This window comes from Salmo salar, chromosome 13 (genome assembly GCF_965601325.2).
Source record: "Salmo salar chromosome 13, fSalSal1, whole genome shotgun sequence".
NCBI lineage: Eukaryota > Metazoa > Chordata > Actinopteri > Salmoniformes > Salmonidae > Salmo > Salmo salar.
The window spans coordinates 56,293,928-56,320,599 of record NC_138303.1 but is presented as its reverse complement, the minus strand read 5'-3'; the positions used below and the strand labels follow the sequence as shown (position 1 = coordinate 56,320,599).

Genomic DNA, 26,672 nt, shown 5'->3' with positions numbered 1-26,672 from the left:
AATGTGTGTGCTTTGGGGACCTTTAACAGAATGTGACTATTAAAGCCTAAACATGTATGATCTGTAGGGTTATGTATCAGGCATTTCCCATTTGACCAGGTCTGCATAATTTGATGAAATTTGTATTTGTTTAGAAGAGTGCATGCAAACTAATAATGCGTGAAGAATGCAGGAGTAATCATACCCTGTCCATCACTGTAGGGCCATTCCCACATACAGACCCCCTCAATCACCCCAGACAGGGTACAGCCTTATACAAACACATAAGTTAACACCATAGTGTTACAGTTGATCCCAGCTGATCTGCAGAGACTGGGGCTATGCACACCACAGACATCTAACAGAGTGGGGCTTTAGCACACACAGCAATACTAGATAGCTCATTGAAATGCTGTGAATGTCATGCCACCAAACTATTTGGCGCTGCCATGGTAAATTGGACCAAATGTCCATTCCCTGTCTTCTTGGTATGGTTGGTATGGTTGTGTCCCATCAGGCGCATGGCCCAGCAGGGACTTTTGGCACAGCACCATGACACATTTAACACAGGGGGATTTTTCAACTGCTGATTCATGATCCCACAGCAGCACTGCTACAACAACAGTCAATAAGACAAAACATGCAAAAAATAAACACTTATACTATAGCTATCAAAGTTAATATATCTATAATGTGTCCACTGTGTGTCCTTACGTATATATTTATTCATTATTACATCAACTTAAAATCGAAGTTCTGGGCTGTTTTACCAATTCAGTGCCTTTTGAGAAGTGGAACTTGGTAAAAAAAAAAAATGTTGATTTCACAAAATGCTAACATTCTGTCATAAAGAGCACCTGTTCAACTTCATAAAAAAAGGTATTCCCATCTCAAGAGGTTAAATAAAAAAGTATGACTATGGTAAGTTCCTATTAAGTGCCAAATAAAGTAACAGGGTTGACCATAACAGGGCTGACAATTTCTTCTTAAATCAGCCATAAATGTACTCATGACAGGGAGAATGGAAGCTTGCTGTGTGCAACAAGGAGTAGCAATTGAATGCAAGCTTCACCCCCAAAAATGAATTGTTAAAACATTTCTAGCCTGTCCATCTATGGGTAACAGGTTTGATGTGTTACGCTCGACTCGCTCAGTTTTCCACCACAAAATACCAGAAAATTGCAAAAAAAGCGTAGAACCAGCTCACCTGCTATTATTCTATGATTTGACTATTAGATGTCAATGTTTCTTTTTTTAAAATATATATTTATAAAGGAATAGTTTTCACCATATTAAAATGAGAGTGCAGTTCACGTAACAGGGTGACATTAAAACAAGGGAGAGAAATAAATAATAATCTTCAGAAATGACTTTGTCAAAGCAACAAAATAACTATGGCTTTACAATGATGGTGAAACTTGGAGAAATTTAGTGATTAAGTGGGTTAAAAAAAAAATCCCAGAAGTGACTCAGGGTTGACAGAATTTTGGCACTTTAGCAAGTCTTTATTCATATTAAAAATCAGATTTTTTTGGGGCGTCCTTTTGCATCCCCCTAATTAAAAACAATATTTATTATTTAACCTTTAATTAACTAGGCATGTCAGTTAAGAACAAATTCCTATTTACAATGACGGTCCAAATGTGGAATCCATACCCTTGCTGATATCATGGACAGTAACGCTTTTATAACATTCCAAGATTTTAAAGATACATACACATTACCAGGCAACTCCTTTTTTCTATATTTACAACTTAGTACCTGAACCCCCTTCCCCATGTGGACTGTATAAATGGGAAGTACATTTAATATAACAGCCTTTTCAAATTCAATATTGGTGAACAATTTCTACCTAAAATATCAAAGGAATGCAAAAGGAACTCATTTTGTGGAATGACCCTATTAAGGAAACTTATAGGTTCCTCCTATACTTACAGTATCCCCACCATCAAATAACACAGATTCAATGTACAGGAGCCATTTAGTGGCCCAGCACTTCCCCGCGCAACGCATCCACAGAACCTCAGGCCTATCTCACTGATGATAGTGTTATGGGGCTGCAGGGGCTATTTATAGCCAGCCCTGTGACTGTGAGTACGCTGGCCATGCTAGGTGGATTCCAGTGGTATGCTCAGCTCCAGTACAACCCAACCAGCACCTGCTGCTAGAGCTAACTGCCACGCCGTCGTTTCAGCTCCCACTGGGCCTGGACCACATAGCCCCAGGCCAAACCTCAGGAGGAGAGAAAAGAAGGTCAGACAGTCACCCAGTCATCCATTTATTTTGGTTGGCCTGGTGATTTGTTTTGTCTTTCTATTTTTTGTTACATTTGAGATCTCTTGACATTTAAAGGCGTATGGTTCTTTTGTTTCAGGTTTTGTTGGAGGAGGATTTGACTGGAGTGGTGGTTGATGTGTGAAGAGTTTTCTCCAGGCTGGGCTTTAGGATCTGGGTAGAGGGCTCAGGCTGACATGACATGATAGGGGCCTCCTTCTAGTTCACATGAAGGTAACTGTAGATCATAGATGTCTTAATGGAAGTGTCAGATGGTCTCACTTTTGCAGACACTTTCAACAAGCACTATCTTCTACAAACACACGTTCCACTGGAGAATTCCTACAAGTCAGATCAGATACCTTCAGAATCTCACTTACCTAATAACTGCATTTTCACAAAACTTCACAACCCTGATAGAGGTTTCACAGATAATGTAGACAATACACATTTACTGTTAAAATACCCAGATACATTTTATTTGATACTTTTACATTTTGATATACAAAAATAGATTAGGAAAGTAAGATAAGGGCAATTAGGCGGTGATAGAGTGATGCTGAGACTCAGATTTTTCTATTTAAAATGTATGTCAAACAAAAACCAATGATTGCAAAGTTAAACAAACCATACAACCACAGTTCCAGTCAAAACTTTGGACACACCTATTCATTCAAGGGTTTTAATTTATTTTTGCTATTTTCTACATTGTAGAATAATAAGGAAGACATCAAAACTATGAAGTAACACATATGGAATCATGTAGTAACCAAAAAAAGTGTTAAACAAAGCCACATTTATTTGAGATTCTTCAAAGTAGCCACCCTTTGCCTTGATGACAGCTTTGCACACTCTTGGCATTCTCTCAACCAGCTTCATGAGGAATGCTTTTCCAGAAGTCTTGAAGGAGTTCCCACATATGCTGAGCACTTGTTGGCTGCCTTTCCTTCACTCTGCGGTCCAACTCATCCCAAACCATCTCAATTGGGTTGAGGTCGGGTGATTGTGGAGGCCAGGTCATTTGATGCAGCACTCCATCACTCTCCTTCCTGGTAAAATAGCCCTTACGCAGCCTGGGGGTGGAGTTTGGGTCATTGTCCTGTTGAAAAACAAATGATAGTCCCACTAAGCGCAAATCAGATGGGATGGCGTATCCCTATAGAATGCTGTGGTAGCCATGCTTGTTAAGTGTGCCTTGAATTCTAAATAAATCACTGACAGTGTCACCAGCAAAGCATTCCCACACCATCCCACCTCCTCCTCCATGTTTCACGGTGGGAACCACATATGCAGAGATCATCCGTTCACCTACTCTGCGTCTCACAAAGACATGGCGGTTGGAACCAAAAATCAAAATTTGGACTCATCGGACCAAAGGACAGATTTCCACCAGTGTAAAGTCCATTGCTTGTGTTTCTTGGCCCAAGCAAGTCTCTTCTTCTTATTGGTGTCCTTTAGTAGTGGTTTCTTTGCAGCAATTTAGACCATGAAGGCCTGATTCACGCAGTCTCCTCTGAACAGCTGATGTTGAGATTTGTCTGTTACTTGAACTCCGAGAAGCATTTATTTGGGCTGCAATCTGAGGCTGGTAACTCTAATGAACATATCCTCTGCAGCAGAGATAACTCTGGGTCTTCTTTTCCTGTGGCGGTCCTCATGAGAGCCAGTTTCATCATAGCGCTTTATGGTTTTTGCAACTACACTTGAAGAAACTTTAAAAGTTCTTGAAATGTTCCTCATTGACTGACCTTCGTGTCTTAAAGTAATGAATGACTGTCGTTTCTCTTCGCTTATTTGAGCTGTTCTTGCCATAATATGGACTTGGTCTTTTACCAAATAGGGCTATCTTCTGTATACCACCCCTACCTTGTCACAACACAACTGATTGGCTCAAACGCATTAAGAAAGAAAGAAATTCCACAAATTAACAAGGCACACCTGTTAATTGAAATGCATTCCAGGTGACTACCTCATGAAGCTGATTGAGAGAATGCCAAGAGTGTGCAAAGCTGTCATCAAGGAAAAGGGTGGCTACTTTGAAGAATTTATAGAATTTGATTTGTTTAACACTTTTTTGGTTACTTCATGATTCCATATGTGTTATTACATAGTTGTGATGTCTTCACTATTATTCTACAATGTAGAAAATAGTAAAAATGAAGAAAAACCCTTGAATGAGTTGGTGTGTCCAAACCTTTGACTGGTACTGTATATACTGACATTCATAAGAACTACTTAAAAAATTGTTGTTACCAACTGTTCTTGCAATGTTCTTCAAGTAAATGTGTTTTTGTAAAAAAAAGTATAAATAGTTAAAAGTAGTCGTTTGTATGGTTGTATGGTTTGTTTAACTTTGCAACTTTGTTTGATATACATTTGAAAAATCTTAGTCTCAGCATCACTCTGTTAGCATTGAATTGCCCATAAACAAAACTTGATTAAAAAACGGTGTAGTTGCATGTTAGGATGTAATTACATCTCATTCAAAGGCATCAACATGTACATTCAACTAATAATGTTTTTTCTTTCTGTAATTCTGATTTAGGTGCAGGATACAAATAAATGTTGACTGAATCAGGCTTTGAATCCTGAAGAACAATTAAGAGTTTGACTTAGAAAGTAAGACAGCATCCTACACTGAATTTAAAATAGAGCACTGTGGCAGTAGAGAGATGTCACCTCTCACAGTTCTGGGTGACTTTAACCTCCCCACGTCTACCTTCGACTCATTCCTCTCTGCCTCCTTCTTTCCACTCCTCTCCTCTTTCGACCTCACCCTCTCACCTTCCCCCCCTACTCACAAGGCAGGCAATACGCTTGACCTCATCTTTACTAGATGCTGTTCTTCCACTAATCTCATTGCAACTCCCCTCCAAGTCTCCGACCACTACCTTGTATCCTTTTCCCTCTCGCTCTCATCCAACACTTCTCACTCTCCCCCTACTCGGATGGTATTGCGCCGTCCCAACCTTCGCTCTCTCTCTCCTGCTACTCTCTCCTCTTCCATCCTATCATCTCTTCCCTCTGCTCAAACCTTCTCCAACCTATCTCCTGATTCTGCCTCCTCAACCCTCCTCTCCTCCCTCTCTGCATCCTTTGATCTCCTCTGTCCCCTATCCTCCAGGCCGGCTCGGTCCTCCCCTCCTGCTCCGTGGCTCGACGACTCACTGCGAGCTCACAGAACAGGGCTCCGGGCAGCCGAGCGGAAATGGAGGAAAACTCGCCTCCCTGCGGACCTGGCATCCTTTCACTCCCTCCTCTCTACATTTTCCTCTTCTGTCTCCGCTGCTAAAGCCACTTTCTACCACTCTAAACTCCAAGCATCTGCCTCTAACCCTAGGAAGCTCTTTGCTACCTTCTCCTCCCTCCTGAATCCTCCTCCCCCTCCCCCCCCCCCCTCCTCCCTCTCTGCGGATGACTTCGTCAACCATTTTGAAAAGAAGGTTGACGACATCCGATCCTCGTTTGCTAAGTCAAACGACACTGCTGGTCCTGCTCACACTGCCCTACCCTGTGCTTTGACCTCTTTCTCCCCTCTCTCTCCAGATGAAATCTCGCGTCTTGTGACGGCCGGCCGCCCAACAACCTGCCCACTTGACCCTATCCCCTCCTCTCTTCTCCAGACCATTTCCGGAGACCTTCTCCCCTACCTCACCTCGCTCATCAACGCATCCTTGACCGCTGGCTACGTCCCTTCCGTCTTCAAGAGAGCGAGAGTTGCACCCCTTCTGAAAAAACCTACACTCGACCCCTCCGATGTCAACAACTACAGGCCAGTATCCCTTCTTTCCTTTCTCTCCAAAACTCTTGAACGCGCCGTGCTTGGCCAGCTCTCTTGCTATCTCTCTCAGAATGACCTTCTTGATCCTAATCAGTCAGGTTTCAAGACTGGGCATTCAACTGAGACTGCTCTTCTCTGTGTCACGGAGGCTCTCCGCACTGCTAAAGCTAACTCTCTCTCCTCTGCTCTCATCCTTCTAGACCTATCTGCTGCCTTTGATACCGTGAACCATCAGATCCTCCTCTCCACCCTCTCCGAGCTGGGCATCTCTGGCACCGCGCACGCTTGGATTGCGTCCTACCTGACAGGTCGCTCCTACCAGGTGGCGTGGCGAGAATCTGTCTCCGCACCACGTGCTCTCACCACTGGTGTCCCCCAGGGCTCTGTTCTTGGCCCACTCCTATTCTCGCTATACACCAAGTCACTTGGCTCTGTCATATCCTCACATGGTCTCTCATATCATTGCTATGCAGATGACACACAATTAATCTTCTCCTTTCCCCCTTCTGACAACCAGGTGGCGAATCGCATCTCTGCATGTCTGGCAGACATATCAGTGTGGATGACGGATCACCACCTCAAGCTGAACCTCGGCAAGACGGAGCTGCTCTTCCTCCCGGGGAAGGACTGCCCGTTCCATGATCTCGCCATCACGGTTGACAACTCCATTGTGTCCTCCTCCCAGAGTGCTAAGAGCCTTGGCGTGATCCTGGACAACACCCTGTCGTTCTCCACCAACATCAAGGCGGTGACCCGATCCTGTAGGTTCATGCTCTACAACATTCGCAGAGTACGACCCTGCCTCACACAGGAAGCGGCGCAGGTCCTAATCCAGGCACTTGTCATCTCCCGTCTGGATTACTGCAACTCGCTGTTGGCTGGGCTCCCTGCCTGTGCCATTAAACCCCTACAACTCATCCAGAACGCCGCAGCCCGTCTGGTGTTCAACCTTCCCAAGTTCTCTCACGTCACCCCGCTCCTCCGCTCTCTCCACTGGCTTCCAGTCGAAGCTCGCATCCGCTACAAGACCATGGTGCTTGCCTACGGAGCTGTTAGGGGAACGGCACCTCCGTACCTTCAGGCTCTGATCAGGCCCTACACCCAAACAAGGGCACTCCGTTCATCCACCTCTGGCCTGCTCGCCTCCCTACCTCTGAGGAAGCACAGTTCCCGCTCAGCCCAGTCAAAACTGTTCGCTGCTCTGGCACCCCAATGGTGGAACAAGCTCCCTCACGACGCCAGGACAGCGGAGTCAATCACCACCTTCCGGAGACACCTGAAACCCCACCTCTTCAAGGAATACCTGGGTTAGGATAAGGTAATCCTTCTACCCCCCCCCCTTAAAAGATTTAGATGCACTATTGTAAAGTGGTTGTTCCACTGGATATTATAGGTGAATGCACCAATTTGTAAGTCGCTCTGGATAAGAGCGTCTGCTAAATGACTAAAATGTAAATGTAAAATGTCAGAAAAACCTCTCCATGTTTACATAACCTACATTATTCATCTCATATGTATATACTGTACACCATACCATCTAATGCATCTTGCCATCCTGATGTAATGTATCACTAGCCACCTTAAACAATGCTGCTTTATATGTTTTCATACCCTACAATACTCATCTCATATGTATATACTGTACTCCATACCATCTATTACATCTTGCCTATGCCGTTCGGCCATCACTCATTGTTGCGTAAAAAGACAGGTATTCATATTATATATTTTCATGTACATATTCGTATTCATTCCTTTACACTTGTGTGTACAAGGTAATTGTTGTGGAATTGGTAGATTACTTGTTAGATATTACTGCATGGTCAGAACTAGAAGCACAAGCATTTCGCTACACTTGCATTAACACCTGCTAACCATGTGTATGTGACAAATACATTTGATTTGATATCATTGACGAGGAGGAGGAGGATAGGACGTTGGCACCAACTTATGACGTCAGTGATTCGACTACCGGTAGTTCCTACTGCACTGCCCTATGTTCACTAAGTGATTTTGGCGAGGTGGAAGAACCAAATGACAAACCGTGTCCTGAGCCCCAACCTCTAGTCTCAGCCCCGCTAACAGCACCTTTACCTGAAGTTAGCGATGCTGCTCTACTGCTTGTATAACCAACCTGACAGAGGAGGGAAAGAGTACAGACGGGTCAGGTGAAACATCAGATAAAACTTCTGCATCCAAAAAAACGGGATACCTTAAGTGGCACTGTCGCTGGCGCCCTCACTGATACTGACACCAATGAGGGGCTGCGATCCTCTCAACCCAGATTCACCTCCAAGACTATTTTGATCAGACCAAAAGTAAACCAATACAACCAGGACAGGGGACGAGAACACTTTGGCAGAAAGCCAAATGAGGATTCCACAACATATGGTAGAAAGCAGGAAAAGGGTCCCAGTATCTGTGGTACTGAAAGTAAACTCCTTAGCAGCCCCCCCTTGGATGGTGGTCAGGAGGATGAGGGGGAGGGGCTGGGGCTGGACTGCATGGGGGCCAGCAAGAGAGAGGAGCAGACTGAGCTGTCACTCAGAGCCAGGAATAGAAAAGCGCCTGCAAGCTGCATCTCGACACTCACAGTCGGCGAGCTGCAGTCAGGAATCCCGGCGTGTTGTTATTCAGAGTGTTCCCTCGCAACCGGGCAGCAACACCAACGGCAGAGACCTCCCGGATCCCAGAGCTTGCCAACGGACAGCCATCAAGACACCTGGAGATTCAGTCCGCTCCCTCAGAAACGCTGTAGAAGCACCTGGCGGCTCCAAGGGGTTCTACAACACAGCGGTGAGCCATCCACCATGTCCACCAAGTTCTATAAGGCAGACAGAGACCTGGCCTTCAGCAAACACTACTGCCCCCAGGCAGACTATTTGGATGTCTACAACTCCAGCTGTAGGTCCTTGACCCAGCCGTCTACAGTCAGCGACTGGTCAGAAGATGATATCTCCCTCCAGCAGTCCTCAGTTGTCTCAGCTAACATCCAAAGCACAACAGCATGCTCAGAAACTGGCAGCTTCGAATGCATTGATGTGGCTATGGAAAACCAGGGTGAGGTGTACAGAGGGGGAACAAAAACTGTTCCCAAGAGGCAAATCCAACTGAAGAGACGTAACACGGCGGAATCACAAGACAGCGATAAGGGAGAGGTGACAAATGAAGCCCAATGTACACCCAGTACAGCCAGCCACCGCAGGGACGTGTTCATGCGTCAGCACAGCACCCCGGCAACTTTCCACCAGGAGTCACATGGGATGGAGTCGGAGAACAGGACAGCTCAGGCCGAGCGAAAGCAGAGGCTCCAGAAGTCGATGTCCCTGGACGAGACCTCCACAAAAACCAAAATGGCCTCATGTATCATCAAGAGTGTCCTGTCAAAGAAGATGCAGTGTGAGCTGAATCTACAAAACTCTGAAGTGAACGAAGGAGCCTTCGCACCTCTAGAGGTCCAGAATAACGGTAAGAACTGTCACCAGAGCCCTCTGGCAGCCAAAGAGAGCAACACAACTGATATGAGCTCTGTTGATTCACATAGACAGAGTCACTCTATCCAATACCATCAGGTTGCGAGCGCTAAAACACACATAAAGCCGCTTTACAAACAGAACTCCATTTCACTCGTGAGCAGCTTTGGAGGGTCTGAGTTTCAGAGCACCAGCACTAAGAGGGCTGAAATAGCCACCACTCTGGAGAGTGAGGAAATAGAAAGGCAAAACCCCAGGGATGGGGCTCTGCCGTACGCTAACCGGAGCCCAGGGGACAGACTATCTTGTGACTCAGCAAAGGGCAAAACGCGGAGCACATGTGCTGGTTCAAGCAGATCTGGAGGCAAACAGGCTCCGGTGAAAAACACACCAGAGGAATGCAACAGGGGGCAAGGGGTCCATAAACAACAGAACCCCCTGCCTAAGACGCTACAGAGGACTGATACACTCTGGGGCAGTCAGGTCAGTCAGCAGCCACTAATTTCTGAAGGTGTATCAGGAAAGGCGATAGAGACGGGGGACAGGGGAGAAGTCAAGTTTGTGGGACAGTCTGGGAACATAGGGACACAGGGGATATTTAAAGCCAAGGCCCCAGTACATGTGGTGAGGGATGTGAGGAGGCTGGTGAAAAATACCTACAACCTGTCTTTCAAAAACACCGTTTTGGGACAAGAGGACAGTCTCCTGTCCTTCTATCAGCAGTCTGCGTATGACCAGGTCAGCCACAGAGAGGCCTGCGGGGTCAGAGCACCCGGGCCTAATGAAAAGCTGTTTGTGAAGAAAGTGTCCCCATCGGCACCTCTGAAGGTCACAGATACAGCTTCACTTTACACCACCCCCAAGGGATATGTAACCAAAGCCACAGCTCTCCATGAATCACGAGACAGAATTCCTAACATTGGATTTACAAATATCACACCCCAAAGCCTTGCAAAATCTATTGAGAAAAGAGGCAACCGACCCAATATCAACCAGTCTGATAACCTGGGTAGTAATGCCAATATAAGTTCAAAATACCCAAACAGAGCAGAGATGCTTCGGCAGACCTGGTCTTCAGTGGAGCTCCCCAGTAAGTCTAATCAGCAATGGTGTGAAAGAACAGGCACCACCAATGAGAAACAGAAATCCCCACAAGCAACTGCCACAAATAGTTTCACTTTAGTTCCAACATATTACTCATCAGCAGCACACATGTACCAGCCAGAACAGTATCAGCCCTCAGTTACAACGTGTTCCAGTGCCAAGGATAGCAGCCAAAACCAGGGCCCTCCTCCCAGATCCCAGGGTCAAACTACGCTCACTTGCACTCCTTCCCCTGCCTGTGTACAGCTCACCACCACTGGGACTCCACAGCCACTGATGTCTCCCTTCTTCCATACACCAAACCCCATGAACTACCAGACAATTCAAACCCACGTTGGAAAGATGACTTTCATACAGGCCCCTGTCCTGATGCAGCCTCCCCCTCAAAACCAGCCAGTCCAACTGCTAAGGGGAGAAAAATTCTCACCCCCACAGCCAGCAGGGAATGGAGAAAACAAAATGCCCTCCCCAGACACACAACAGCAGCAGTACCTGTGCAGCACACAGGGTTTCATGGCTCCATTCAGCACAGAGTACAGGCAGGGCAGTGCAGGCTCAGCATATCCTGAGATAGCTGGAGGTCAGGTTTACGGACAGGGTCCCCGACACATGCTGATGGACCCGGAGACGGGGCGATGTTTCTATGTCGACGTTCCCCAACTTCCACCTCAGCGCAAGATGCTGTTTGATCCAGAGACCTGCCAGTACGTGGAAGTGCTGCTGCCACAGCAGACGGTGCCTACAGCAGTCCTGCCACCAGCATGTGCCATGCCCTACCAGTCACTGCAATTCCCAGCCATGTACCCTCCCAAGTGCTTCTCTGTTCAGGCTCATCCACAGGAGATGCCTCACACCTGGCTGTAAGACTGCTGCCTACCGGACTGCAACAGCAGAACACTTAACACTCCGACAGGACTGTACACTGCACTCTCCAGGGGGTAAGGACTGAGGGTAGGCCGCACAAGGGTACCCAGAGATGGATCAGAGTGTCTCACATACTGTCAGGTTGAGTAAAACTTGGGTATCAATAATAGTAAGGAAAATCAGTGTCTCATCTCTGATTCACCTGAATCCGAAAATTCCTGACACAATACCCATAAAGATGATGACGACCTGGACTTCACGTTGTCAGATATTTGTGTGAGAGAACAGAGGGCTGCTAAGGTATGCAATGTTTTCCATAACTAAAATGCATACAGTGTATTTACCTGTGGTTCTCTGAACCCTCCTCTTCCCTCCCTTTTGAAACTGTGTCTTCCTGGGCAGATGCTTGATGATCTTTTACTGTAACTAAAATGGCATGTCATCTCATTTTCTAACATAAACATTTTTTTGTGATGATGTTTGCCATGTCTAGTTGTGTAATATAGATAAAACAACACTTTCTTAAAACACAGATTTTCTTTTGCTATTTTCAAAGGAGAAATTCGATTTTGAGTGGGTGCTATTTTTTTTTACACCGAGTGAATTATTTTGTAAGCTTTTGTTGTCTTTTACATCTCACCATTGTTTACTTGAGGAGAGTGGCCTGAACAAGCCGAGAGGGCAGCTGTCGTCAGATTACAAACTCATCACCAGGGCAGACTGCAATGGCCACTATTGACAGAGGCCCTGGCAGACAAAGGTTCTTGGTGTAATGTGGATGGGAAATTCAATTCAACATCTTTCATCATGTCACAGTGAAATCAATACTGAACAGCCATAAAGATTCTGATCCTGTACTTCCTTGATAGATCAATAGACCCTAGCCTCTTGGCCTGCACATTTTGTCTTCCAAACTGTGCAGTGTTGTTGTTCAGTCTCTCTCAGCTAATACAGTACAATTACCATGTTGACTTGACTTAGAAGCATGTGGGTTTTCTTTCTTACAGCACTTTTTGGTCAGATTGTAAATATGTTCATCGACGGCTCTCCTCTCACTAATCTGTTTAACATTTTATTGTAACACTTAATAATGTAAACAAACATTTAACGTAGTCAAAAATAGGAATGTTTCAATATATTACACTTTCATTTTATATCATAACTGTTTTGCTTTGCCTCAGATTGAGTTCAGATCATTAGAAGAGAGACACTATCATTACTTGTTCATTTTGTACACAAGAAAGACTTAATAAAATACAAAAAACACTGCTAATGTTGTCTCTGCTTCTTCAGATACAGTCTACATACAAGCATTAGGTCAGTATGTGTCTGAATATATGGCTCTTCGTTCTTCAGCGTAGACCAATAACAGATGCTATAAAAACGTGGTGGTGAGTAAGAAAACGGCGATGGTAGACCAAACCTCCAAGATAAATGGTGAGTTATGTGCTCTAGTAAATAATATTCCAGTCACAACAATGCAACATCGTGCATTTGTAAGTGTCCAAAACAATAAATAGCTGTGAAAATCACACCTCAGAATAAAAATAATCTAAAAGATGAATCATTGAACTTTTACTATACTTTGGTGCAGGCCAAGGTAATTGTTGTGTCCATGCGTATACTCTCAGTCCTCTCTCTTAATTCATCCTCGTTGTTTTCCTGCATGCTGTCCTTCCGTCTGCGCTGCCTGAAGCCTTGGAAGCTGGGGCAGATGGGGAGATAGCGCAGGCAGCTGGTCTTCCTAACGCAGCTCATTCCAATGGGGAAGTCATAAGTAGTATGTATGTTGGCTGAGCTTCCTCCACTGCCCTCATCAGCCTTCCAGTCCAACAGCCCTCTCTCCTTCCTTGTGCCTGTTTAGACCACACACACAAGTATACATGAACAAAACACACATTCACACTCAATGACACATCTCATCGACGGGGCTGTAGTGGAGCAGGTTGAGAGCTTCAAGTTCCTTGGCGTCCACATCACCAACAAACTAACATGGTCCAAGCATGCCAATCATGGTGTGACAGTCATGAAGAGGGCATGACAAAACCTATTCCCATCAGGAGACTGAAAATATTTGGCATGGGTCCTCAGATCCTCAAAAGGTTTTACAGCTTCACTATTGAGAGCATCCTGACGGTTTGCATCACTGCCTGGTATGGCAATTGCTCAGCCTCCGACCGCAAGGCACTACAGAAGGTAGAGCGTACAGCCCAGTACATCACCGGGACCAAGCTTCCTGCCATCCAGGACCTCTATACCAGGCGGTGTCAGGGGAAGGCCATAAAAATTGTCAAAGACTCCAGCCACTCTTGTCATAGATTGTTCTCTCTGCTACCGCACGGCAAGCAGAACCGGAGCGCCAAGTTTAGGTCCTAGAGGCTTCTAAACAGCTTCTACCCCCAAGCCGTAAGACTCCTGAACAGCTAATCAAATGGCTACCCAGACTATTTGCATTGCCCGCCCCCCCCTTTTCTACGCTGCTGCTACTCTCTGTTATTATCTATGCATAGTCACTTTAATAACTCTACCTACATGTACATATTACCTCAATACCAGTGCCCCCGCACATTGACTCTATACCAGTACCCCCTGTATATAGCCTCGCTATTGTTATTTTACTGCTGCTCTTTAATTATTTATTATTCTTATCTCTTACTTTTTTGGGGGGTATTTTCTTAAGACTGCATTGTTGGTTAAGGGCTTGTAAGTAAGCATTTCACTGTAAGGTCTACACCTGTTGTATTCGGCGCATGTGACAAATGCAATTTGATTTGATAAACAAACATTGGTAGTTACAGGCAACAGTTTGAAGGATTGATGTGTCCCATAGTGATATCGTGGTGACACATACTGTAAACAAACACAAAGCAACGGATCCCTTCGATCCGTGTGTGATGAGGTGACTAGGAGGTGCTGTGCATTTGACATCTGTTAACGAGATGAGGTTGCACTCTTATAGAGCATGCATACCTGGGATAGTGTTATCCAGAGCAAACGCCAGAAAGCCTCCAACAAACATCTCAGTGGTTAGGAGCACTGTGAGGATTTGATCCACCTCTGCAACTCCTGAGGGCAATGAAACATTTACCACCAAATGAATTATCCTAACCATTATTCATAACATCAACATAATATCCAGCAGCAAAACCATACTAAATCCGCATACCAGTCTAACTGTACACATACTCTGAACTTTCTAAAGCCACTCCTACATTTCCTCAGCAGATGATGATGCCTTTTCTGATCAATAAAACCCTTTTAAATGTGCAGCCCACCTGTTTTGATGCAGCCAGGGTGCAAGTCTAGGTAACTGGGCAGCATGAGACCGAAGAACATGGAGAAGCCGAGGACAAAGAGATTCCTAGAGGAGTTGAGGTCTACGCTCTGCAGGTTGGACAAGCCCACAGCCGTGATCATACCTGCAGGGCATAGACAACACAAACAACAGAGGGGTGGAAAAGGTTATTATTGTCATATTTTTAACTGGTTATCTGTGTTTCTAGCTACAAACATAATATGATCCCCCTTCTGAAATAGTGAGTTTTTTATGATCATACTGCCCCCTGGTGGCCGAGACTGAGATGATGCAGTGTGTGGAATCTGTATTAGGAAGTCACAGAACACAGTGGGAGAATCTCAATTGCATACTCCTTGCTTCCTCTCTCCTCGCATCCTTCTCAAAACCCATTGGATAAGAAATCCAGAGGTCACTCCCCTCTGACCTTCGCCTCCAATGGGTTTTGAGAAGGACGCGAGGGGAGAGGACGCGAGAAGTATACAATTGAGATTCTCCCAATGACTCACCGAACAAGGTGCAGAACATGCCACCTAGAATGGGGTCAGGCAGCGATGCGAAGAGGGCAGTGAATTTCCCCACTGTTCCTAACAGGAACATTATGGCTGCACCGTATTGCACCACTCTCCTGCTGCCCACCTGTGTTTAGGGACATAGTACAACATGACTCAATGTGAACTGTGCAACCTTTAGTATCAGTTGCAGTTCATTGATTATTAATCCACACCAGAGTAACATACCAGTATATGTAAAGATGAGTAGACTCTTAGTCAATAATTATGTGGAAATAATAACAATTGATTTCCATTGCGGCAAAGGGCTTGCACTAGAGACCATGTTAAGAAGCGTTTATCCGTTTCAAACAGATATTATTGCCGATTCCAACTTGAACAAGACATAAATACAACATCTGAGATTCCACATGTACACTCATGTGTTTTAAGTAAATAGACTGAAGACAACGTGTCTGGAAAACTGGGGAGGGGCTAAGCTTCCTAACCTTAGTGATTCCCAGGACTCCAATGTTGGGACTGGAGGAGGTGGAGCCATTTCCTGTACCCAGCAGTCCTGCTATAACACAGCACACCCCCTCTGTGAAGATACCCCTAGTATGGGAAAGACAAGACACGAAGGATAAGGAATGATGCAGACACATACACACATACATGCTTGACCATAGAGGACTATCTCAAACATAGGTTCATGTCAGAGCCTTAGGTCCAGGTTCGAAATCTAACTCTGGTGTAGGAGACCGATGCTCACCTGTTGATGGCATGGACAGGTGGCGGAGGTGCCCCTGAGAGGCGGGCACAGGCGTAATAGTCCCCGATAGACTCTACAATGCCAGCTAGTGTGGCACTGAACATGCCCAGCACTCCGGCGATGGTCACCGTGGGCAACCCCCACTGACCTTTCAGGGACACACACACACCACAAGTCGGAATCATTCCCCTATGCAGCCAGACAGGAGGCAATGGCAACGGATGACAACTCAGATCATTTAAACCATTCAAAATGTTATACACTGCTCCAAAAAATAAAGGGAACACTTAAACAACACATCCTAGATCTGAATGAAATAAATAATCTTATTAAATACTTTTTTCTTTACATAGTTGAATGTGCTGACAACAAAATCACACAAAAATAATCAATGGAAATCCAATTTATCAACCCATGGAGGTCTGGATTTGGAGTCACACTCAAAATTAAAGTGGAAAACCACACTACAGGCTGATCCAACTTTGATGTAATGTCCTTAAAACAAGTCAAAATGAGGCTCAGTAGTGTGTGTGGCCTCCACGTGCCTGTATGACCTCCCTACAACGCCTGGGTATGCTCCTGATGAGGTGGCGGATGATCTCCTGAGGGATCTCCTCCCAGACCTGGACTAAAGCATCTGCCAACTCCTGGACAGTCTGTGGTGCAACGTGGTGTTGGTGGATGGAGCGAGACATGATGTCCCAGATGTGCTCAATTGGATTCAGGTCTGGGGAACGGGCGGGCCAGTCCATAGCATCAATGCCTTCCTCTTGTAGGAACTGCTGACACACTCCAGCCACATGAGGTCTAGCATTGTCTTGCATTAGGAGGAACCCAGGGCCAACCGCACCAGCATATGGTCTCACAAGGGGTCTGAGAATCTCATCTCGGTACCTAATGGCAGTCAGGCTACCTCTGGCGAGCACATGGAGGGCTGTGCAGCCCCCCAAAGAAATGCCACCCCACACCATGACTGACGCACCGCCGAACCGGTCATGCTGGAGGATGTTGCAGGCAGCAGAACGTTCTCCACGGCGTCTCCAGACTCTGTCACGTCTGTCACGTGCTCAGTGTGAACCTGCTTTCATCTGTGAAGAGCACAGGGCGCCAGTGGCGAATTTGCCAATCTTGGTGTTCTCTGGCAAATGCCAAATGTCCTGCACGGTGTTGGGCTGTAAGCACAACCCCCACCTGTGGACGTCGGGCCCTCATACCACCCTCATGGAGTCTGTTTCTGACAGTTTGAGCAGACACTTGCACATTTGTGGCCTGCTGGAGGTCATTTTGCAGGGCTCTGGCAGTGCTCCTCCTGCTCCTCCTTGCACAAAGGCGGAGGTAGCGGTCCCGCTGCTGGGTTGTTGCCCTCCTACGGCCTCCTCCACGTCTCCTGATGTACTGGCCTGTCTCCTGGTAGCGCCTCCATGCTCTGGACACTACGCTGACAGACACAGCAAACCTTCTTGCCACAGCTCGCATTGATGTGCCATCCTGGATGAGCTGCACTACCTGAGCCACTTGTGTGGGTTGTAGACTCCGTCTCATGCTACGACTAGAGTGAAAGCACCGCCAGCATTCAAAAGTGACCAAAACATCAGCCAGGAAGCATAGGAACTGAGAAGTGGTCTGTGGTCTCCACCTGCACAACCAGTCCTTTATTGGGGGTGTCTTGCTTATTGCCTATAATTTCCACCTGTTGTCTATTCCATTTGCACAACAGCATGTGACATTTATTGTCAATCAGTGTTGCTTCCTAAGTGGACAGTTTGATTTCACAGAAGTGTGATTGACTTGGAGTTACATTGTGTTGTTTAAGTGTTCCCTTTATTTTTTTGAGCAGTATACAAAGGTCATTCTAAAGGTGATCATAAATGGCCAGTGTCATCCACTTTCTTAACTTGACCCTTGCTCTAGCTCAGGTGTCCAAACTGCCCCAGTGTGAGAGACAATGGCTGTAAGGCTGGCCTCTTACAGGGGTAGGGGACCCGGAACCAGGGGGAGAGGGTCATGATGTCACCGCGCGCGTCGGTGCGTGCCTTCTGTCCGTACTTGCTGGGGTCACTAGGCAGCGCGTCAGTCAGGGTCAGGATGTAACACAGCAGCCACACCAACATGATGGCCATGATAATCTAAACCCAGCACCACACACACACACAGAGAGAGAAGGGGAACAGCATGACATATCATACAATCTAATCATAGAGCTTATTATGTAGGCCTATTCTGTGCCCATTCTTACAGCCCTTTTCATCAGGAAGCTAATACTTTGAATTAACGTAATTGTGAAATTACCCCTGTGGTCTGTGTCTATCTATCATAGTGAGTCATTTATATAGCCTGGCCTTGACAATGTCCCCATGACCTGGCTGGCAGCACTGATTAAGGCAGTAACACAGAGGAAAATGCAATAAAGTCTGCCTGAGATGAGACTTTATTATACCTCTCAAGATTGGAGTGGCATGGTAAGTGCTGTGAATGAATAGCTTGGTGTATTTGATGAATATTAGTTCGTGCCCCACATGAGAACATCTGATTAGCATGGATCGGAGGACTTTTTAACATCCCTGTGAGACAAATATGTGGTTTGTTGGTTCTAACCGGGAACATCTTAAAGATCTGGAACCTGGCGATGCCGAAGCCTTTCTTCCTGTTGTAGGTGAGGAAAGGGAAGGACCAGTTCCTCAGGTACTGAGCAAATAGCACGATGAGGAAGATGCACCTGGGGAGACGCAGAGGAAAAGTAAGGCAGTGATATAGCTACAACATAACCCAAACAAAGACATCAAACAGGGGAAAAGCAATGAACCATTTACACTTGTGGGATTTGCTTGTGTGGATAGGGCTAAATTGAAATGTTTCTTACAGAAGAAATATGAAAATCAAATGCAAAACATTTGACATTACATTTTAGCCATTTAGCAGACGCTCTTATCCAGAGCGACTTACAGTAGTGAATGCATACATTTCATACATTTTTTTTTCTTCCGCGTACTGGTCCCCCGTGGGAATCGAACCCACAACCCTGGCGTTGCAAACACCATGCTCTACCAACTGAGCCACACGGGACTACAATTGCTACCATAACCATAACCATGGTAGCAATTGAAAGGGAACACATTGGAGATAATGGGAAAAAAATTAGAGCAAAGGTGAGGACACAACAGTTCACCTGACACAACCACAGTCGTTTGGAACCCCCCCGCCATCACACAATTACTGTTGTTGTTTACGCAATCCAAAAACGGTCCATTATAAATGGCAATCTGGGTAAGGTGGGCATGTTTTCAAAGCTTGTTCTATTGCCAACATGACTAGCTAAGTTATAAAATACGATCTTACAGTGTTAGGCTTTCACAAGGCAATTCAGAAAAAACGTCGTAATTATGATGTGCAGAGAAAGGAGTCATGAGTGCATTCAGGTGTGTGTGCTGCGGCAAATTTTCTTCACAATGAACAAACATGGGCTCATTCTGTTCAGAACAACCCAGGGTATGACGCCATGTCATCTTGGAACTGTACGTCAAGCACAGTGATCATGCACACGTTGACACTGTACTGTATATGACATGAGTTTTATGATTTGGAAATGTGAAGTGCACATTTGGACCCCGCAGGTATTAGGCTTGCTTTTATGACTTCAAAGCGGTATTTATTATAATCCTCCACGTCTCATCTTTCAAAATACATAGAGTCATCTTAATGTACAGCAGTTCTCTCACTCGGACAACAAAACATTTGCAAAAGTTTCCCAATTAGCAGGAGGGATGGGGGAACCTCTTGTCGCACAAGGTGCTCAAGTTCAGAGCGTCTGTCAGTCCAAACTCCTACACAGCTGTGAAACGCAGAGCCAGAGCTCTGACATCATGTGTAGCATGTTACTGTACAGCCACTGCGTTCCAATTCAGCCGATTATCAGTGCCCAAATCTGCCATTTTCAACCCGTATATGGATACGAGTGTGAAGGGCTACGTTAATAGTATGTGATTAGATTCAATAGCTTCAATGACCTTGGATTGAACACAATAAAGAGTCTCAATCCCTTGTCAAAGTAATCCATTTCTACTATAGAAGCGAGGAACAGAAGTAAGAAAAACATGCCCTCGGCCTAGAGGGTTATCAAACTCAGAAAACATTGTTGGATCTCAAGTGTAAGCATAAGTGGAGAGGATCAGATGGAAAGAGTCCACAGAGAGGATGCATTATAGGGAAGGGGTGGATTCAATAAACAAAGGATGGATTGTGCTCTTACAGTGCTGAGAGGCCCCAGTGAGAGCCGGCTCTGTCCCCAGCTGTCTGGAAGACAGACAGGCCGATGAGGGACACGGTGGGGGTGACGGTCAGGGGCCCGATGTAGTCCAGCAGGATACCAGGGAGACCCACCAGCCCGATGACCACCTCCACCGTACTGGATGCTATGATGGCACCCTGGATCTACATGGGAGAGAAACCGACTGTTATTATCATTAGATATGCCAAATCAAATGTTATTTGTCACATGCTTCATAAACAACAAGTGTAGACTAACAGTGAAATGCTAACATACGGGTCATTTTCCAATAACGCAGAGTTAAGATAAAAAATAAAATAAAAAATAGAAATAGTGACACAAGGAATAAACACAGTGAATAATGAATAACAATAATGAGTAAAAGTAACATGGCTACAGCGCATTCAGAAAGTATTCAGACCCCTTGACTTTTTCCACATTTTGTTACGTTACAGCCTTATTCTAAAATGGATTAAATTGTTTTTTTTCCCCTCATCAATCTACACACAATACCTCATAACAACAAAGCAAGCAGCTTTTTTGAAATGTTTACAACAAAAAACAGCAATTACAGCCTTAAGTCTTCTTGGGTATGACACTACAAGCTTGGCACACCTGTATTTTGGGAGTTTCTCCCATTCTTCTCTGCAGATCCTTTCAAGCTCTGTCAGGTTGGATGGGGAGCATTGCTACACAGCTATTTTCAGGTCTCTCCAGAGATGTTCGATCGGGTTCATTCATGTCCGGGCTCTGGCTGGGCCACTCAAGGACATTCAGAGACTTGTCCCGAAACCACTTCTGCGTTGTCTTGACTGTGTGCGTAGGGTTGTTGTCCTGTTTGAAGGTAAATCTTCACCCCAGTCTGATATCCTGAGCGCTCTAGAGCAGGTTTTCATCAAGGATCTCTCTGTACTTAGATTGGTGGAGTGCTGCAGAGATGGTTGTCCTTCTGGAAGGTTCTCCCATTTCCACAGAAGAACTCCGGAGCTCTGTCAGAGTGACCATCGGGTTCTTGGTCACCTCCCTGACCAAGGCCCTTCTCCCCCGATTGCTCAGTTTGGCCGGGCGGCCAGCTCTAGGAAGTGTCTTGGTAGTTCCAAACTTCTTCCATTTAAGAATGATGGAGGCCAGTGTGTTCTTGGGGACCTTCAATGACATAGACATTTTTTGGTACCCTTCCCCAGATCTGTGCCTCGACACAATCCTGCCTCATGGCTTGGTTTTTGCTCTGACATGCAATTTCAACTGTGGGACCTTATATAAATAGTTGTGTGCCTTTCCAAATCATATTCAATCAATTGAATTTACCATAGGTGGACTCCAATCAAGTTGTAGAAACATCTCAAGGATGATCAATAGAAACAGGATGCACCTGAGCTCAATTTCGAATCTCATAGCAAAGGGTTTGAATACTTACAAGATATGTTTTTTTATTTTTTTTTATAAATTTGCAAAGATTTCTAAAAACCTGTTATTGCCTTGCCATTATGGGGTATTGTGTGTAGATTGATGAGGAAAATGTTTAGTTTTATCAATTTTAGAATAAGGCTGTAACGTAACAAAATGTGGAAAAAGTCAAGGGGTCTGAATACTTTCCGAATGAACTGTATATACTGGGAGTACAAGGACCGAGTTGATGTGTAGGAGTTTGAGGTAATTGAGGTAGCTATGTACAGGTAGGGGTAAAGTGACTAGGCAACAGAATAAATAATATACAGTAGCAGCAGCCTATGTGGAGAACCACCATGTGACCTGACCAGGAAAATCTATGGATCCTAGTTATGTCTACATGATGTCTCAGATAATGTCAATTAAAGTGAGAGATGCTACAGTTCAGAAGGATGGACCACAAGATGGAGGCCCACTGAAAAGAAGCAGGAAGTACCTCTCTCATCCTTGGGTGCCAGATGTGGGAGGTGTTCATAGGAAGACTCCAGTCCCCATAAATCTCCTCTGTGGAAAGACGGACAGAAACAACAGCCCATTAGTGAGGTTCTGTCTGTGACTGGGCCCTATTCTTTTCACACAGGTTGGGATTGAGGGACGCACCTTCAGAGGGACATTTCCATCTATCCAGCCCTAGGATAGCTTGAGCAGGGATGAGGAAAGCAAAAGCACTGGCCTGGAAAAGAGGTAACCTACAAATCGAAGATGAAACACAGGTGCATGATAAGCATTAGCATACATACACGTGCGCACATGCACACAAACCAAGCACACACACACACACCTGACTCCAAAGGTGGTTTGTATGAGTGTGGTGATTCCCACGCAGGTGAAGATGGTTCCCACCAGCTGACTGACGGTGTTCTGGTCCTTTCCCACACACATGGCCTCCGCTAGCAGGAAGGGCACAGCGATGGTCCCGCTAAAACACGTCAGGTAGTGCTGTGATCAAGGACGCAGTGTTAATCACCGTGGAGCGAGAAAGAGAGGGGGGAAACGAGAGCACACAAAAGAGCAAGAGAAAGGTGGAGTCTACTGATGAAACCATCCATGAAAACGAGGTGTGTGTGTGAAAGAGTGTGTGTGTGTATTTGTGCACCTGGAGGCCCAGTAGAATGCAGAGGTACCACGGCGGGACATCCTCTATGGTGTAGATCATGTCAAAGCCTGGCTGCTGCTTCTGCTGCTGCTGCTCGGCAGCCAGTTTCCCCCCCTCAGCACTCTGCTCCTGTTCCTCTGTCTGACTCTGGACGACATCACTCTGAGAGGGAGGACCAGAGACATTCACACATCTAAACGGATTTTGGATTGGGTTGGCAACTTGGCATACACAAATCTTGGAAGCAGAGACACGCGTTCAACCACTGGGACTAATCGATGAAAAAGGCTCTCATACACCCTGGAAGTAAAACACAATTCAGTGTTTCCACGTTTGTTTGTTTGTGTCCACCAGGTATTGTGTCTGCCCCATGTCAAAAGCCACAAATGCCCTGAAAAAGCATTGTTTCAGCTAGAACCATCCTCCACAAGTTCAGTCCAGTTAGTCAGTCAGACATCATGGCGATAAGGACCCTAGTCTGAGCAGGGTAAACAGTTTTTCCCCACAGGGTCATTTCACCAAAAAAGACAACAGAAACACTGTGGGAATGAAGTAATAGGATAACTTAATAAGCTCAACTTTACACTTGATAGAAATAAAAACATATTACACCACATATGAACATCTCATAATCATGATCTTGTCAGGCCAGATAATGTACACTTACAAACATTAACAACTAAACTCATCAACGTATTGAAACGGTAGTAAATGAAGAGTTTACCTTGTGGTCTGGTTGTGTCTGTGTGTGCTGCATCTGCTTCCTCTGGGCTGTCAAGTCCTTGTGATGGATTGTTGGGTATTGGGTAAGGCTGCTTTTCTCTGTGCTCTCTCAACTCAACACTTGTGACCTCAGCCCGATACAGGAGTAGAACAGCACATTGTACGGGGGTTGAGGGGACCAGATTAGCCAGGTTAATAATCTTCCCCAGAGGCGGACTTTACCCACTGGTGCTGAACAAGAGGCTGACTGTAAACCTAAAGGTAAAGGACCCAGGGTTCAAGAAGACACTTCTTGGAATGAGAGATAGTGGGCTAGAATCAGAATAGCTATCAAAGAACTACATCGGAAGGGTTACATTTGTAGTTCTAGATTTGTGACCGATTGTGCATTTCATTTTATCGGAAGAGGTTGTGATAGCATCTAGGCCAGCCATACTCAATAGGCAGACAGCGGTCCGGATCTGGACCCTGAACAGCGTCAATACGGACAGCGGTCCGGATCTGGACCCAGAACAGGGTCAATACGGACAGCGGTCCAGATCTGGACCCAGAACAGGGTCAATACGGACATAAAAAAAATACCTGTTTTTTTACAGTCTACGACACCCAAGGTATCGTGAACACACAAAAGACCGGGCAAAATGTGTTGAATTGCAGAACATTTTCTTTAAAAGAGCAAAATGTTCTCTCCACCAACAAAAGTTTGGGGTTACGGTGATAAATTGCCAATATCCATTAGGCCCTTTGCAAGTGTTGGAGCATGCCCCTGCCTATCTGTAAATAATAACTTTACAAAAAGAAAATGATGCCGTCTGGTTTGCTTAATATAAAACATTTGAAATGCTTTATACTTTTACTTTTGATACTTAACTATTTTTTTGAACTTACATTTACTTTTATACTTTAGTATATTCAAAACCAAATGCTTTTTAAGTTTAAGTTTTACTCAAGTAGCATTTTACTGGGTGACTTTCACTTTTACTTCAGTAATTTTCTTTTAAAGGTATCTTTACTTTTACTGAAGTATGACAATTGGGTACTTCTCCCACTACTGAACATGAGATCTTACAAGGAAGACAGTGATGTATCAAATCCAGTATGTGAGTGAAGAGGGGGGGTTAAAAATAACCACCTGACAAATGGATGAATGGACTTTTATTTTTTATTACACAAACTTTCATGACTGATACCAACCACAAGAGGTCGACACACCAAGCCATGACTCCATATTCTATTAAGGGTCATGACCTCCGTATTGGCAAGCTCTGCTCCAGACTTCCCCCTTGACTTCCTCCAGACAGTCCTTCCTGTTTCCACAAAGTTTGCTGCTTCAGTGTCTTTAGATATTTTTGTCAGATGTTACTATGGAATACTGAAGTATAATTACAAGCATTTCATAAGTGTCAAAGGCTTTTATTGACAATTAGGTGAAGTTGATGCAAAAAGTCAATATTTGCAGTGTTGACCCTTCTTTTTCAAGACCTCTGCAATTCGCCCTGGCATGCTGTCAATTAACTTCTGGGCCACATCCTGACTGATGGCAGCCCATTCTTGCATAATCAATGCTTGGAGTTTGTCAGAATTTGTGGGTTTTTGTTTGTCCACCCTCTTGAGGATTGACCACAAGTTCTCAAATGGGATTAAGGTCTGGGGAGTTTCCTGGCCATGGACCCAAAATATCGATGTTTTGTTCCCCGAGCCCCTTAGTTATCACTTTTGCCTTATGGCAAGGTGCTCCATCATGCTGGAAAAGGCATTGTTCGTCACCAAACTGTTCCTGGATGGTTGGGAGAAGTTGCTCTCGGAGGATGTGTTGGTACCATTCTTTATTCATGGCTGTGTTCTTAGGAAAAATTGTGAGTGAGCCCACTCTCTTGGCTGAGAAGCAACCCCACACATGAATGGTCTCAGGATGCTTTACTGTTGGCATGACACGGGACTGATGGTAGCGCTCACCTCGTCTTCTCCGGACAAGCTTTCTTCCGGATGCCTCAAACAATCGGAAAGGGGATTCATCACAGAAAGTGACTTTACCCCAGTCCTCAGCAGTCCAATCCCTGTACCTTTTGCATAATATCAGTCTGTCCCTGATGTTTTTCCTGGAGAGAAGTGGCTTCTTTGCTGCCCTTCTTGACACCAGGCCATCCTCCAAAAGTCTTCACCTCACTGTTCGTGCAGATGCACTCACACCTGCCTGCTGCCATTCCTGAGCAAGCTCTGTACTGGTGGTGCCCCGATCCCGCAGCTGAATCAACTTTAGAACAATTGAACCGCTCTCCTTGAAGTTCTTGATGATCCGATAAATGGTTGATTTAGGTGCAATCTTACTGGCAGCAATATCCTTGCCTTTGAAGCCCTTTTTGTGCAAAGCAATGATGACGGCACGTGTTTCCTTGCAGGTAACAATGGTTGACAGAGCAAGAACAATGATTCCAAGCACCACCCTCCTTTTGAAGCTTCCAGTCTGTTATTCGAACTCAATCAGCATGACAGAGTGATCTCCAGCCTTGTCTTCGTCAACACTCACACCTGTGTTAACGAGAGAATCACTGACATTATGTCAGCTGGTCCTTCTGTGGCAGGGCTGAAATGCATTGGAAATGTTTTTTGAGGGATTCAGTTCATTTGCATGGCAAAGACGGACTTTTCAATTAATCTGAGCACTCTTCATAACATTCTGGAGTATATGCAAATTGACATCATACAAACTGAGGCAGCAGACTTTGTGAAAATTCATATTTGTCATTCTCAAAACTTTTGGCCACGACTGTACATTCCAATCAAGATCACGGGATATTTTACCTTTTAGAATAACTAAGTTAAGACACAGCAAGACGATGCATACAGCAAAGTGCAGTATGATTAAGCCCTCAACTGTATTTTATGGGTGGAGACTTCTTACTCTGTTATAGAACATCGCCAACAGACAGACGGACACACAATCAGTGATTCAGAGTGGGGTGGTGAAGTCAAAGACAGGGAGGGGAGGGCAAGAGGACAATTCAAGGAGAGAGAGAGAGAGAGAGAGAGAGAGTGGAGAGAGAGCAGACAGGATATCAGGAAGCCCAAAACCTCCTGACAGGAAACCAGTGACGTATAGGAAGGAA

General features: G+C 45.2%; 1 protein-coding gene across 1 annotated transcript; it reads right to left on the bottom strand.

Moving 5' to 3' along the window:
* Positions 1–12,534: 12,534 nt before the first annotated feature.
* On the bottom strand, positions 12,535–23,852 carry LOC106567422 (solute carrier family 23 member 1-like). Its single transcript, XM_014136655.2, has 14 exons — positions 23,567–23,852; positions 22,843–23,004; positions 22,528–22,685; positions 22,347–22,435; positions 22,183–22,250; positions 20,280–20,461; positions 18,629–18,749; positions 18,003–18,159; positions 16,034–16,181; positions 15,771–15,876; positions 15,280–15,409; positions 14,751–14,894; positions 14,446–14,541; positions 12,535–13,331 (listed from the first exon to the last, which is right to left on the bottom strand). Exons 1-14 carry the CDS (start codon positions 23,597–23,599, stop codon positions 13,054–13,056), a joined length of 1,872 nt encoding a protein of 623 aa, XP_013992130.1. The 5' UTR covers positions 23,600–23,852; the 3' UTR covers positions 12,535–13,053.
* Positions 23,853–26,672: the final 2,820 nt, after the last annotated feature.